Source organism: Urocitellus parryii, chromosome 7 (genome assembly GCF_045843805.1).
Source record: "Urocitellus parryii isolate mUroPar1 chromosome 7, mUroPar1.hap1, whole genome shotgun sequence".
In the NCBI taxonomy this organism is placed as follows: Eukaryota; Metazoa; Chordata; class Mammalia; order Rodentia; family Sciuridae; genus Urocitellus; species Urocitellus parryii.
Genome location: NC_135537.1, coordinates 151,618,306 through 151,635,413, shown reverse-complemented (window position 1 = coordinate 151,635,413; position 17,108 = coordinate 151,618,306). Strand labels below are relative to the sequence as shown.

At 35.1% G+C, this 17,108-nt stretch overlaps 1 protein-coding gene across 1 annotated transcript in view; it reads right to left on the bottom strand.

Moving 5' to 3' along the window:
* Hsf5 (heat shock transcription factor 5) overlaps positions 1-17,108 on the bottom strand; it is a 38,019-nt gene that overhangs the window by 7,079 nt on the left and 13,832 nt on the right. Inside the window, exons 3-5 of the mRNA XM_026407354.2 lie at positions 14,715-14,812; positions 11,624-12,145; positions 9,197-9,374 (exon numbers count right to left, since the gene is read on the bottom strand). Coding sequence (XP_026263139.1) covers positions 9,197-9,374; positions 11,624-12,145; positions 14,715-14,812 — 798 coding nt within the window. The remainder of the gene's footprint in view (positions 1-9,196; positions 9,375-11,623; positions 12,146-14,714; positions 14,813-17,108) is intronic.

The following is a 17,108-nucleotide window of genomic DNA, read 5'->3' as shown; positions in this document are numbered from 1 at the left end:
TTAGGCTTCCCAGTAGAAAGCCAAGGTCAATTAAGACCATCTATCAACACTGTTGACCAAACGATAAGGCCTTACTTAGAAAAAACCAACAGGAAGAGTTAATAAAGATAATTAATGTGCTAATTGTTTTGTCAGTTACACTTATGACCATAACATGTAGTGAAAAAAGGAAATTATTTTAACATCAGGCACCAGAGTTCCTCTTATGAAGGTGACTGTCTTTGTTGAGAAATATATCTCGATAGGTTGTTTGGGTTGGAGAAGAGGCCTCTCAAAGATACCAGAAAATAGAGAAACTTCTCTGCCTAAATTAACAGAAATTAAGGGCCTTAAGAAAATGGAGAAGAAGAGACAAGGTCTGTTGCTAGTACAAATAAAGAATGTAACTTTGTAGAAGGCCATGACTAGTGACAAGGAAACCTAACAGTAGTAAGGTGACCAAAGGCCTTTCAGGAAGAGTCATTAAAAATTACTGGCAGTATTTTAAATGTAAACTTTATCTACCTCCACAAATCTTCAGAAATTATGCTGCATATGCAAGTGTCTAGTGCAAATGCTTGGGGAAGGGGAAAGGCATCAAAGAAAGAGGGCTAATTCTGTTTATAGAATAGCCTGGAGGCTGGGAGTGGTGAAAAAACACCTATAATCCCAATAACTGGAAAGGCTGAGGCAGGAAGATCCCAAGTTGGAGGCCAGCCTCAGCAACTTGGCAAGACCCTGACTCAAAACTAAGAAACAAAAATAAAATAAAAAAAGAGCTGGGGTTGTACCTCAGTGGTAAAGTGCCCCAGGGTTCAACCCCAGGACCAAAAATAGAGCACATTGGTAGACTGTGTGCATGAACTGAAATAAAAATAATTGATTTAGTATAGCATGGAGCCAATAGAGAAAAACTCTGGGAGGCAAGACAGGGGCAAATCTGGAATTAAGCAGAAGTAGAAACTTGAAAATAAAAGCCACTTGCAAGAGGCTAAGGCTGTGGCTCAGTGGTAGCGCACCTTCCTCAGCACCACATAAAAAAATAAATAAATAAAGATATTGTGTCCATCTACAACTAAAAAAATAAAATAAAAATAAATAAATAAGCCACTTGCAAGCCCTAAAAAGTCCCAGAAATCTTAAAAAGGCATTTTTATGTAGGCTAAGGTTAGCTTGAGTCAATCATATTCAAACATTGAAAGTCAGTTTAATATCTGGAATATAAATATATTTTCTAAAAATTCTATAAGTTGCTCATTCTTATTATTATGAAGCTTTTAAAAAATTTTTTAGTACTAAGTTCTAAGAGGAAAATTCATTGTATAAAGTTAATTCCTTAAAAGAAGAAAAAGTCAACAAATAAATGACCTAACATTACATCTCAAAGCCCTAGAAAAAAGAAGAACAAATCAACCCCAAAAGAAGCAGAAGACAGGAAATAATTAAAATCAGAGCTGAAATCAATGAAACTGAAACAAAAGAAACAACTGAAAAATTGACAAAACAAAAAGTTGGTTCTTTGAAAAAATAAACAAAAAATTGATAACCTCTTAGCTATGCCAATGAAGAGGAGAGAAAACTAAATTACTAACAACCGTGATGAAAAAGAAAATATCATGATGGACACTACAGAAATACATAAGATAATTAGAAATTATTTTGAAAATTTGTACTCCACTAGAATAGAAAATATCGAAGGCATCGATAAATTTCTAGAGTTATATGATTTGCCCAAACTGAATCAGGATGATATATACAAGTTAAACAGGTCAATTTCAAGCAATGAAGTAGAAGACACCATCAGAAACCTACCAACCAAGAAAAGCCCAGGACCAGATGGATACACAGCTGAGTTCTTCTACAAGACCTTCAAAGAAGAACTAATACCAATACTCCTCAAATTATTCCATGAAATAGAAAAAGAGGGAACACTTCCAAACTCATTCTATGAGGCCAATATCACCCTGATTCCAAAACCAGACAAAGACACATCAAAGAAATAAAACTCCAGACCAATATCTCTAATGAACATAGATGCAAAAATTCTCAATAAAATTCTGGCAGCTCGAATACAAAAACATATTAAAAAATAGTGCACCATGATCAACTGGGGTTCATTCCAGTGATACAAGGTAGGTTCAACACACAGAAATCAATAAATGTAATTCATCATATCAATAGACTTAAAGATAATAATCATATGATCATCTCAATAGATGCAGAAAAAGCATTTGACAAAATACAGCACCCTTCATGTTCAAAACACCAGAAAAACTAGGGATAACAAGAACATATCTCAACATTGTAAATGCTGTCTATTCAAAGCCCAAGGCCAACATCATTCTAAATGGAGAAAAATTGAAAGCATTCCCTCTAAATACTGGAACAAGACAGGGAAGACAGGGATGCCCTGTTTCACCACTTCTATTTAACATAGTTCTTGAAACTCTAGCCAGACGAAAGAAATTAAAGGGATAAGATAGGAAAAGAAGAACTCAAACTATCACTATTTGCAGATGACATGATTCTATACCTAGAGACGCCAAAAAATTCCACCAGAAAACTTCTAGAATAAATGAATTCAGAAAAGTAGTGGGATATGAAATCAACACCCATAAATCAAAGGCATTTCGTTACATCAGTGACAAATCCTCTGACAAAACAGATGAAAGACCTCTACAATGAAAACTACCTTAGAAGATGGAAAGGTCTCCTTTGTTCTTGGATAGGTAGAATTAATATTGTCAAAATGACCATACTACCAAAAGCACTATATAAATTTAATGCAATTCCAATCAAAATCTCAATGACATTCCTCATAGAAAAAGCAATCATGAAATTCATCTGGAAAAATAAGAGACCCAGAAGAGCTAAAGCAATCCTTACCAAGAAGAGTAAAGCAGGTGGCATCACCAGACCTTAAACTATACTACAGAGCAATAGTAACAAAAATGGCATGGTATTAGCACCAAAATACACTTGTAGACCAATGGTACAGAATACAGGACACAGAAATAAACCCACATAAATACAATTATCTCATACTAGACAAAGGTGCCAAAAACATATATTGGAGAAAAGACAGCCTCTTCAACAAATGGTACTAGGAAAACTGGAAATCCCTATGCAGCAAAATAAAATTAAGCCCCTATCTCTCACCATGTGAAAAATTCAACTCAAAGTAGATCAAGGACATAGGAATTAAACCAGAGACCCTGTGCCTAAGAGAAGAAAAAGAAGGCCCAAATCTTCATCATGGTCAGATTAGGCCCCAACTTCCTTAATAAGACTCCTATAGTGCAAGAAATAAAATCAAGAATCAATAAATGGGATGTATTCAAACTAAAAAACTTTTTCTCAGAAGAAACAATCAGTGAGGTGATGAGAGCGCCTTCAGAATGGGAGCACATTTTTACCACACTCACAGATAGAGCACTAATCTCTAGGATATACGAAGAACTCAAAAAACTTAACACCAAATATACAAATAACCCAATCAATAAATTGGCCAAGGAACTGAACAGACAATTCTCAGAGATTATATACAATCATTCAACAAATATATGAAAAAATGTTCAACTTCTCTAGCAATTAAGAGAAATGCAAATCAAAACTACTCTAAGATTTCATCTTATTCCAGGTAGAATGGCAACTATTAAGAATACAATAAGTGTTAGCGAGGATGTGGGGGAAAAGGCATACTCATACATTGCTGGTGGGACTGCAAATTGGTGCAACCAATCTGGAAAGCATTCCTTGGAAAACTTGGAATGGAACCACCATTTGACCCAGCTATCCCACCCCTCTGTTTATACCCAAAAGACTTAAAAACAGCATACTACAGGGACACAGCACATCAGCTGAATTCACAATAGGCAAACTGTGGAACCAACCTAGATGTCCTTCAATAGACGAATGGATAAAAAACTGTGGTATATATACACAATGGAATAATACTCAGCATTAAAAGAGAATAAAATCAGGGCATTTGCATGGATGGAGTGCAATGGATGGAGTCGGGGAATACATGCTAAGGAAGCCAATCCCCAAAAAACAAAGGCCAAATGTTTTCTCTGATATGTGGATGCTAATCCATAATGCAGGGGCTGGGGGGGAGCATAGGAGGGAGGGAAGAACTTTAGACAGGGCAAAGGGGAGGGAGGTGAAGGGAGGAGGCAAGGGGGTAGGAAAGTTGGTGGAATGAGATGGCATCATTACCTAAAGTACATGTATGAAGACATGAATGGTGTGACTCTACTTTGTGTACAACCAGAGACATGAAAAATTATGCTCTATATGTGTACTATGAATTGAAATGCATTCTGCTGACATATATAACAAATTAGAATAAATAAATTTTTAAAAATTTGCTCATTCCTATTATTGTGAATATATATATATATATATATATATATATATATATATATATATATTAGTTATAGATGGACACAATACCTTTACTTATTTATTTCTATGTGGTGCTGAGGATCCAACCCAGTGCCTCACACATGCTAGGCAAGTGCTCTACCACTTACCACTAAGCCACAATCCCAGGCCTATTGTGAGGCTTTTATATTCATGCTACAGAAATGCTGTAAAGTATTTACTTTTAGTATTTTCAGCTTTTAATTCAATTTTTAAAATTCAGAAAATTTACCATAATCCTACTCTCATATACATACATACACAAATTAAGTTGTTAAAAATATCCCTGTACCCTTCATTTCTATCTTCTCAAAGGTCACCATTATTACATATTTCAGTTTTATCATACATTTTCAGATTTTTTTTCTATAATTATACAGCATACACTTAGCTTTCTGTTTTTTTTTTCTAGAAAGAGAACTGTGCTAGCTAGGCATATGGTGCTGCAACCTGTTTGTATACTAATACATTATGGACACTTAATGTTCACTAAATCTTTCCAGGTCACAATTTGTCAAACTATTTTCTTAAATAGTTGCACAGCATTTAATTACATGAATTTATTATAATTTATCTAGCTCCCAACTGTCAGGTATTTATGCTTTTTCTAGGTTTTTGCTATTAAAATAATATAGTGAACTTTTTTGTGGTATCTTTGGGAATACACATATTTCAGTAGGACAGATTCATAGGAGTAGAATTCTTGTGTTAAAACACATGAGTAATTTAATTATTTATAGATAATGAAAAACTGCCCTCCCTTCAAAAAGCAATAGACTTTTACATTCCAGTTGCAGCATATAGGGGGTTCCTTTTTTCCTACACCATTTTTTGGGTGCTACTGGGGATTGAACACAGGGACACTCTACCACTGAGCTATCTCCCCAGTCCTTTTCTTTTTTTATTTTGGTAAAGAATTTCATTAAATTGCCCAGGCTAGCCTTGGACTTTCAAATCTTCCTGTCTCAGCCTCCCAAATAGCTGGGATTACAGGTATGCACCATCACACCCAGCTTCCTTATAACTATACCAAGTCTAATATTAGGAACAGCTGAAGTTTTGCCAATTAGATTGAAGAAAAAGTAGCTGGATAAATTTGTATTTCTCTGGTAAACAAAGGTTGAAAAGAATATCTTTTTATATATTTATTAGTCATTTTTATTTCTTCTAAACTGCATACTAATATAATTTGGTTTTAGTTGTGGATGGACACAATATCTTTATTATTTTATGTAGTGCTGAGGACAGAACCCATATCTCACTCATGTCAGGCAAGTGCTCTACCACTGAGCCACAACCCTATCCCCTAATATAATTAAAAAATGTTTTTTGCAGTTGTAGATGAACAGAATGCCTTTATTTTGTTTATTTTTTAAAATGTTTTTTTAGTTGTTGGTAGACCTTTATTTTATTTATTTATATGTGGTGCTGACAATCTAACCCAGTGCCTCACATATGCCAGGCAAGTGCGCTACCACTGAGCCTCAGCCCCAGCCCCAGCCCCAGCCCCAGCCCCAGCCCCAGCCCCAGTCCCTATTTTGTTTATTTTTAGGTGGTGCTGAGGATTAAACCCAATGCCTCACTGTGCTAGGCAAATGCTCTGCCACTGACCTACAACCACAGCCCCCCAATTAAATTTTATTTATTTTTATTGGTTTGCATTTTTTTTACTGATTTGTAAGGGGTTCGTCTGTAATATTGATACATACATTTATGTGGTAAGTATTTTCCTTAAGGCCATGCTAGTTGTCTCCTAACACTGATTCTCATTCTTAACATCATGGTGTTATTTTAATAGTTATTATTTTTGTGGTGCTGAAGATTGAACCCAGATCCTTGTGCATGCTAAGCAAGAACTCCACTACTGAGCTACATCTCCAGTCCTATGGTATTCTTTTAAATAGGCAAATGGCCCCCAGCCAAAGACTGTATTTCTAAGCTTCCCTATAGCTAGAACTTGGTCTTCTGTGACTTAAGTTCTGTTCAAAAAGATGTGAACATATGTGATAACTTAGTGCATATGAGGAAAAGATATTTATAGCAGCCTGCTATCTAGAGTGGTAAGCCATCTTTAACCATGCAATACCTGAGGACTAGCAGAAAGAAGGGAAGCTACCACTCTGGACAGTTTATACTCAGGATAGGCTTTATTATAAAGAAAAAAAAAGTTCTATCTTTTTTAAGCCATTGTTGTCTTTTATGGTGCTAGTGGTTGAACCTAAGGCCTCATGCATGCTAGGCAAATGCTCTACCACTGAGCTTCATCTCTAGTCCCTTTTGTTTTATTTGTTACAATTTCTATTCTAATGTATTATTTATATAATTATGTTGTTCTAATTTATATCCTAATAGGCAATTTGGAATCTAGATGTGAGGTGCTGCTATAATTCAAATTTTAAAATGTGGTTCTAGGCACTGGGGTATAGCTCAGTGGTTCAATTCAAGTATCAAAAAAAAAAAAAAAGTGGCATGGGCTTACTAGTCAGACAGTAGGTGGTTAAGATATAGCAGGCTGGAATGTTGGTGATCTTTCTTATTTGTGCCAAAACATTTGGTAAACTCATTACCTGTGATACCCTGGAAGGCAGACCACAGAACAAGTGTGCATACAACCATAGGGAAAAGGCTGACAAAATTCACACTGTGTTGACTATTTCTTAACACATTCAGCAAAGTCCTAAAAGAAGAGATGAGCTCAGTCTAGAGCTCAGTGTGCAAGCAAAGATGAATGGGAATATTTCTCTTCCTGTAGTTGACAATCTATTCACTACAGCTCATTAGTTTAGGTCATACATCCAACTGCTTCAGAAACCCAGGGAGCCTCAACCTTTTCTCAAGCACCTGTTGTAAGAACCTCTGAAAATTAGGAGCGGTGTGCGTAACTATAGCCTCAACTATTTAGAAAGCAGAGGCAGGAGGATTCCAAGTTCAAGTCAAGACTGGGCAATTCAGTGAGGACCAAGCTCAAAATAAAAAAGGCAGGGGGGATGGCTGGGGATGTGGCTCAAGCGGTAGTGCGCTCACCTGGCATGCGCGGGGCACTGGGCTCGATCCTCAGCATCAGGGTGGAGGGGAAATCTCTGATAGACAATGGGAGAGAACTCTACTGCAAAGATTCAACCCACTCTCAGACTAAGGAATGGGAAAAGCATAGACTGCAAATCAAATATCAGACTTGTCAAGCTTAACACTACCTAAAATGAGATCCCTGGCTTTCAACTGGAATGACCCAAGCAAGGCCAACAAAGCAGTCATCTACCAACTTTTGATTTGTTTTTTGTTTCTTGTGGCACTAGGGATTAAACTCAGGCCTGTTCTACCACTGAGCAAATATCCCCAGTCCTTTTATTTTTTGAGACAAGATCCACTAAGTTGACCAGGCTGGATTTGAATTTGTGATCCTCCTCCCTCAGCTTTTTTATAGCTGGGATTACAGGTATATACCACAGCACTTGGCTCCAAGTTGTTGTTTTTGCTTTTTATGCAAATGCCTATTATTGTTATTGTTGTTAATTAAAATGCCTGAGAATTAACAAGTCTGGTATGCTAAGAAGTGTAATTGTTCAGCCCCTAAAGTTAATCCTCAGACACTTGAGATTTATCCTTTAGAAAATAGGTAACAAAAGCTGGATCATTCCAACAAAAGAACACATACTCCATGAGGACCACTGCAGATGAGGCTACCTTTAAGAATAATGAACAAGGGGCTGGGGATGTGGCTCAAGCGGTAGCATGCTCGCCTGGCATGCGTGTGGCCTGGGTTCGATCCTCAGCACCACATACAAACAAAGATGTTGTGTTCGCCAAAAACTAAAAAATAAATATTAAAAAATTCTCTCTCTCTCTCTTCAAAAGAAAATGAACAAATTAGAGACTCCTTGGACAGGAAAGCCAGAGGTGATAGTTTCTTGATATTAAAAAAAAAAAAAAGAAACAAAAACAGAAAGGAAAAAAAAAAGTAGAACCAACAGTGAGTGCCCCAAACAAGATGGACACAATATCTTTCTTTCTTTCTTCCTTCCTTCCTTCCTTCCTTCCTTCCTTCCTTCCTTTCTACATGGTGCTGAGGATCGAACCCAGGGCCTCATTCATGCAAGATAAGAGCTCAACAACTGAGCTACAACCCCATCCCCTCTAGATTCTTAAAAATCAAAAGAAAGGTCTGGGGTTGTGGCTCAGCAGAATGCTTGCCTAGCATGTGCAAGGCCCTGGGTTCAATCTTCAACACTACATAAAAATAAATAAATAAAAGTATTATTTGTGTCCAACTACAACTAAAAAATATTTTTAAAACATTTTAAAAATAAATAAAGAGAAAAACAATCCTACTGATATAGAGTTACACTTTATAGCATTTTTATGTACTCAGGATCTTTTATATCCATCTAATTTCCTCCCATCACAATTTAAGTGTATAACCTTGTGTCCTACAGTCTTTTAATAAGTGAATAAGTACATCTACAATTATAAGTCTTTGGCATCTGAGGACAGTTATTTAAGTCATCCTTCATTTTACCCTCTTCAAGTTAACCTAATTTCTTTGATTTATCTTAAATATTTTCAGCATTTTTGAAAGCTTAAATTCTTATATGCAATATTAGGAAAATATTACATATTTTACAAGGATAATTTTTACAGTTATGTAAAAAGCAATGTGATAGAAATAATACAATCATGAATAATAAGTGAAGACATAGAAAAACTGTCATTTAAATATTAATTTTATACTGTGGTTCTATTTCTAGCATTCTAGAGCTATAGATTCTAAAGCTTAAAATTACATAATCCTTACCAGGGGACTTTCCTTGTTGTGAGTTGCTTCTTCGCTCTCTGTATCTGGCTGGAGTGGATAAGCCTGTGTCTTTACTAGATTTGCTAGCTGGCCCCATTTCTGAAATGAGGAATCCCATCTGTTCTGAAGGCAAGATATTCTCAGGTGGACTGGTCTGGCATTTTATACTGGCATCCACCTAAAATATTAAATTCATTCATTATTCTGAGATTTCCCCCAAAATATGTACTAAAAGTTAATTAATCTATCAGAGGGTTGTGTTACAGAAATATGATCCAGCCAGGCACAGTAGTGCACTCCTATAAACCCACCTCCTTGGGAGTCTGACGCAGGAGGATCGTAAGTTCAAGCCAGCCTCAGCAACTTAGCAAGGCCCTAAGCAATTTAGCAAGACCCTGTCTCAAAATTAAAAAATAAGAAGGGCTGAGGATGTGGCTCAATGGTTAAACACCTATGGGTTTAATCCTTGGTATCAAAAAATATATATAATAATAATAAACAAAAGCTTGGAGATGTAGTTCAGTGGTAGAGTGTTCAAACACCCAGAATCCACCCCAACACAACCATGATGCAACAAACATGCTTTTAAAGCTTTTCATCCTTATGAATAGTACCTTTAATTAGCTTGCTATCTAATTATTTAATAGTAAGATGTTTATTTCCCCATACTCAAACCATTGAAATGTATGTGGAACTACAATATTCACTTATTATGATCAAAGATTTACCATGAGACTTGATGATTTTTAACTTATAAGAGAGTAAGATATTTTAAACCCTAACTGGCTAAAAACCACCATCTTTTTCTACTCTAGCATATGTTCCATCAGATTTCCCCTACTAGTTGGCGATGCTGAGATGATCATAGTCATAATCCTGTTGAATTCTGTCAATAAAAGCTGAATACTTTATTTTACTAATTTTGTATTCTTTGTCTTTAAAAGGTTGTCAAAATTGTATAAGCTTTAGTCCCTATAAAATTTAAATTCATTTGTTTCACAAATGATCATCTTTGGATTGTTAAATCATTTTGTCAAGGTGACCAATTTCTAAAATATTCAATTTCTTTATCATTTATTTAAAATTAAACTATATAATGAAAACAAGGTTAAAAGTTAAAAACAGCTTTCATGAGCTGTGGTGTTCAAATATACTAATGAAAGAAAAAGTAACTGTGTACATGCAATTTTAAGATACAAAATCCAATATTCTAAATGTGACTATGAAGAAAAAAAGACAAATTTTGTATTCTTTCTACAGATATATTCAAAACATAATTTTTTTCCTACTGAATTAACATCATTATCTTAATGTAATAGATCTCAATAGGCTCAAAAAGGAAAGAGTTGATAGGAATCTTAAGACATCTGGATCTAAAATTAGAACTAAAAAAAAAAAAAGGCTGCAAACAAAACAAAACACACCAAAAGTTATCTTGGGAGTATCTAACAATAAAAAGATTTTCAGTCCTATTAAAAGAAAAAAAAATCAGCAAGCATTGGTGACACACGTCTGTAATCCCAGCTTCTCAGGAGGCTCAAGTTTCAGGCCAGGTTGGGCAACATAGCAAGACCCTGTCTCAAAAAAAAAAAAAAAAAAAAAGTGCTGGGGGTTTAGTAATAGGGCTTTTGCCTAGCAAGTTCGAATTCCTGATACTTCATACTTCAATCCCCAGTAACACACACACCGCACACACAAAGAAGAAAAAAAGAAAAAATCCAAAATGAAAAACGTTTATCAGGCTAAGATCCATAAAAAAATTAAAGTCAGAAAAAAAATAAGTTAACTCACAAGATAATATTACTTTTGGATACACTTTTGATGAGTTATTCTTACTAATTATTTAGAATCAAAGTTTATTTATTTTATCATCATATACTAACAGTACTAAAGGAATTAATCTCTTCCTTCACATTGTGTCCCTCAAACTACAGTCAGAATTCTGCTTTGGGAATGCAAGCAATAGTAAGAAGTTTGAACACAATACACTCATTATTCAAATGCAGTGATGTTGTCAAAAAAATGGTTAAGAAAAGATCTCCAACCATATCCTTACCTCCATCTACAAATAACTTGGAAAATCCTTATATCATCTGGCAAATAAACCACTCCATATTAGTCAGGCATATCTAGTCCATCCAAATTAAAATAGGAAGCAAAACTCAAAGGATAATTTTAATATGAAAACAAGTTTTAATGCCCAGTCTGCCACTTCAAACTATAACAATAGTAAGATGATGTCTAGGGGTTAAGGTAACTCCTTTATGAATCTTTCGTGCAGAACCACAGGGATGTGATCCTTTTGGAAAGTGAAATGAACTGGTATTAAACCCAAATAAAACCTAGAAAAATTCCGCTAGAAGATTCTTTAACAAGAAGCATTGTGTACTTTGAACTTTATTATAATTCTTTTGTTTGCCCTCTTACCTGGTGTGTGTTGAATGGTAGCCCTTCCTGCACAAATACTACTGAAGATGGAGATGGATTATGACTTAGCTGCTCCTTCAGTTTGACGTGAGCTTGTTGTATGGCTGCAGATTCCTGCATTGTGCTATTTTCCACAGGTTGAGCTGTGTGGATGGTATAGATGTACTCAGGTGACTGTGGTAGAGAGCAGGTAATTGCTTGTTCTGTTCCAACCACAAAAGATGTAATATCTGAGCCTACAGGAGTAAGTGGCTCCAGCTGGCTAGCCTGACTTGTGGACGATGGATTGCTGTTGCTTGAATTAGCTAGGATATGTTGGCCTCTGTTAGACTGAGATGTTGGGCACTGATTCTCAACAGGTTCCACCTTCACCATCTCCAATTTAGGGGAGGAATGCAACTCATCTACTATCTGAAAGACAGCCTCTAGGTTTACTTCCGTCTTTTTATTTTCATCAGTAGAACTGCAAGGCCAATTAGAAGGCAAAAATTCAACTGGATAGGAGGATTGCATTGGAGGATTCTGGGAAAAGAGAAAATAGGACTGTTTGGATAGAAAATCAAATATGAGATTAAGGAGGAAAAAAACAACATTTAGGCTCACCAATGCTTAGCACATATGATTTATAAGCTTAAAGATCACTAAGAAAATCTGAATGCTAATCTTTTCAGCAATGGCAGCTTCAAATGTATTGTTAATATTTATTTAGTATCTACCATATGTCAGCCATTATACTAAGTTTAATACTGGAGTAAAGCACTAATTCTCAGGGTTCAAGTTCACAAAAGCAAAAAGCTATAATATCTAAATACCCATTTGCCGATCGATGTCTATATAACCAAATTCTTCCATAAAGGTTTATAGTCAAAACATTATTTTATTTATATTATACTATCTTAGGAATACAGCAAGTAAATGGCAAGCACAAGATGCTCATAAATCCACCAATCCTTCTACAGAATCAGGGGAAGGTACTGAATTCTGCTCCAAATGATCTGGGGAAAAAGATGGATAGAATATCAATGTCCTTTGGTTCCTGAGATTACTTTCGATAATGAAACAACAAACCTGAATAGCTGTGCATTTAGTTTTATATCTTTAAGACATATCCATAAACATACATATGTATCTATTCATACTTATCTAAAAAATGTATAAAGACATAAAGATCTTCATACAAATGTCTAAATTATTTATTTACATATATAGTGTTTTGCACAAAGTAGGCTTTCAATGTGTTTGCTAATTATCTCAGTTATAAACATAAAATACAGAAGAGCTATGAATAAATAGATACAAAGAATTGATGTTGTCAAATGTACTACAATGATGATACCAATGAGTTTTAGGAGGTTAATGCCCAATAAATTATGTAAATTCAAAGAGTATAAGTATCAAGCCATTACCATAGTACCATGAGTCTTTACTATGTGACAGGAACATAAAAAATACTCTATATAATAATTATTTCATTTAATGCCCATAAGAACCCCATGACAGGTCATATTCTCCATTTCCAAATGATAAAACTGAGGTTCAGAGAAATACCGTAATTTAATCAAAGTAGCAATGAAATAACTGACAGAGCCAGGTTTCAAGGTTTGCCTGACTCTAGATCTTTTGCTCTCAACTATGACAATATACTGACCTTTGATACACATTCTCACCAGTACCTACAGTCTAACTGCACTGATTTTCAGGATGTACTCTGAAATGCTTTTCCTTTTTCAAGTTTTAAATTTTATGTCCCCTTATTTCTTTATTCCTAAAATAAACATGTACTACTGTTGTAGTAAGAAACAATCTTCAAAAATGTTTAATTTAAAACATGAGGCAAGAGGATCATGAGTTCAAACCCAGCCTCAGCAACTTAGCAAGGCCTAAGCAACTTAGCAAGACCCTGTCTCTAATAAAATATTTAAAAAGGTTGGGGGATATGGCTCAGTGGTTAAGTGCCCTGATACCAATCAATCAATAAATAAATAAAACATAAAAGAATCAAGATATAAATACTTTCAGATTATCTCCAATGTGATCCATGACTGTGTCTGGATCTACAAACAAGAGCACGGTGGGACAGGTATGTCCCTCCAGAGAAGAACAAACTGAGCACTGATAATGCTTGATGATACTGGCCATGAAAAACAGCCAACTAAGTTGCTTTGTCCCCTTGATCTGATTCTATACTCTTCTAACAATAATTTGATTATCTACTTACTTGTCATGTAGATTAAAAGAAAGAAATCTTATCCTATAAATAGCAATATAAAACGTTTTAGTCAAAGCAATTATTTCCTAAGAAATAATAATAAGATATTTGAAGAACAGTGTATATAACATTCAGGATAAGGCTAGGGACTAGCTCTTGAATTTCTTATTTTTTGACATCATTTTTCCTTTTTTCTTAAAAAAAAAAGTCTTACCATCTTGGAAGATTCTGTCATTTGGTGACATATCTGGTATTCATAAAAAGTCTACAATAGCACTATATAAAATACCTTTCAGCAACAATGGGAATGTTCTATTTTGGTGCTGAACAATTTGGGAGCCACTACTCATATGAGACTTGTACTTGAAATGTGGCTAGGGTGATGAATACATGAACTTTAAAATTTCACCCCATTTCAAGTAATTTAAATGTAAAAGGCCACATGTGGCTAGTGGCTACCATATTCGACAGTGATACCCTAGAAGAATACTCAAAACATCATTCCTATCAATCCTCTTTTATTTTGAACTGAGAAGCCAGTGCAGTGGCGCATGCCTGTAATCCCAGTGGCTCAGGAGGCTAAGGCAGGCTAACTCAGGAGGATATCGAGTTCAAAGTCAGCCTCAGCAACAGTGAGACACTTAGCAATTCAGTAACACCCTGTCTCTAAATAAAACACAAACTAGGGCTGGGGATATGGTTCAGTGGTCAAGTGCCCCTGAGTTCAATCCCTGGTACCAAAAAGAAATTATTGAGAACTGAGAAAACTGAGTCCATAACCCAAGCTTACCTATGGCTACCTCATTAATATAAAATTACACTTTGAAATTTTGCAAGGTCAATAATATTGCACATGAAACACATCATATCCATGAATCTTACCTGGAAGTAGTTGCAGTGTGCGTAGGAAGAGGCAGTGGGAGTGACACAACTACTTAGAGCGTCCATGTGGGTAGAAGGAGAGCAGCACTGTAGAACAGCTGGAACAAATTTAAACACAGACAAGCCATCAACCAAAATAAATCTCTACACCATTCAAGGTTCTGCCCTCTTTTGATCTGGAAAGAAGTCCAAAGAAGAGCTTCCTTCATGTGTCTAAAAAAATTGTATTTAGTCCAATCAGGTGCTATTTTTTTTAAATATCATGATTATATAATAAACTTTTTCATAAACTTTAAAAGGGTCCATGTCTACTTTTATAAGTGATTTCTTTAGCACCTAAACATTTTGTTACCTTTCTAATTAAACATTTCTTATTGAAAGTAATTTCAGTTTATTGAAAATATCAAAATATATTTGGAATTCCTAAATAATTATTTCAATCATTTTAGCAGTAACAACCATTAAGAGGGGGGAGTGTTTTAAAAGAGTAAAATAAGTATAAAATATTCTCCAAATGTTCTTATCATTAAACAATGCATCTGCTAGAAATACATGCAAAAAATGTTTTAACATTTAGGCAAATGGGTAGGAATGTAGCTCCTAGAGCCAGACTGCTTGACTTTGGAGTTGAGCTCCACAATTTAATAGCTGTATTAATTTGAGCATAGTTAACCTCTTTGGGTCTCAGGATAATAAATAAGGATAATAATAGACTCTACCTAATATGGTAGTTATGAGGAATGAATGAGCTAATATGCACAAAGCACTTAGAATAGTAATGGAAGACAGTAAGCAATCAACAAAAGCAGCTATGATTTTAACTAAAGAAACTATTTTTTGTGGTGCTGGGGATGGAACCAAAAAAATACATTTTTCCAAACATTCTCTTTATAGTTAGGACACCACGAAAAGATCGATTCTTTGTACTGGAACGGTTATACTTACAGATGCAGTCTTAATAGGTTGAGTCTCCTCTTTTCCAGAGAGAGACTCTCCAGTACGAATGAGAATCAGTTATAACATCACACCTTTGGAGTAAACAGAGGATGGTATGTATTGAGTACCTACCATGCTCCAGGCACAGTGGTAGATGCTTTACATATATCACTTCAAGCAACAATCATATGAAGTATTAACATTACTTTATAAAATAAGGGAAATAAAAGATATTAATTTGCCAAAAGTCACAAAACTGATAGTGACAGCCAGTATCCAAACTCCAAAACACATGCTCTTTATAACACAGTACTTCCCTAAGCTTTCCTTTTTCCTGAAATGTAAAATTTTAATAGCAAAAATTTAATTAAATAGAACTCTACTTGTTAATATATATAAAGATGTCTTTATCATAAAATGGCAACTTTCCCCTTTTATCTCCACGTTCTACCTTGTGACTGTGATAATAATATTACTAAATAGAAGCTGAGGCAAGAGGATTGATTGCAAGTTCAAAGCCAGCCTCAACAACTTAGCAAGGCCCTAAGCAACTTAATGAGACCCCGTCTCAAAATAAAAATTAAACAAAAAGGGACTGGGTTTATGGCTCAGTGGTTAAGCACCCCTGAGTTCAATCCCTAGTTTAAAAAAAAATTTTACTAAGTAGCTGGGGATGTAATTCAGTGGTAAAGCACTTGTCTATCATGCATAGGGCCTAGGGTCAATCCCCAGCATGGCAAAAAAGGGGAAAAAAATTACTGAGTAATCCCATTTCTTAATCTTAGAAAGCAAATTAGCTGGAGGAGAGTAAAAATTGACACTACTATCAGGTATATCTAAAAAAGAACAAATTTAAAAATTAATTGAAGTGCTTCCCTATTTCTCCATTATTGACTATTGATTTTTAAAATATCAGATGTTCATAAAGTTATACTAGAAATAAATATTTTTACATCATATCATGTGCAATTTAAGACACTAAATTTTGCACAAAGAAAAAATTGAAATAGTGGACAGAATCCTAAATTCAGATATAAATATGTGTTGATCTTCTCTGAATTATATGATTTTTAATAATTTTAGTGATGTTAAAAAGCCAGAAAAGGTCAGGTACTACAATGCACACCTATAATCCCAGTGACTCAGGAGCTGAGGCAGGAAGTCCCATGTTCAAGGTCAATCTAGGTAACTTAGTGAGACCATGTCTCAAAGGAAAAAAGGAAAAAGGGCTAGGGATGTAGCTCACTGATAGAGCATCCCTGGGTTCAATCCCCAGTACCACACACACACACACAAAGGCCATATATTATTAAGATCACTAGATAAAACTCTAGCTATTGTCACTTCCAATGCAAGTTAGGCAAACAGACGCCTACACTTGATCGTTGGGAGTTATTACCCAATTAAAATGTTTGGGGTTTGAATATGATTTCCCAAAGGTATTTAAAAGCAAAAATA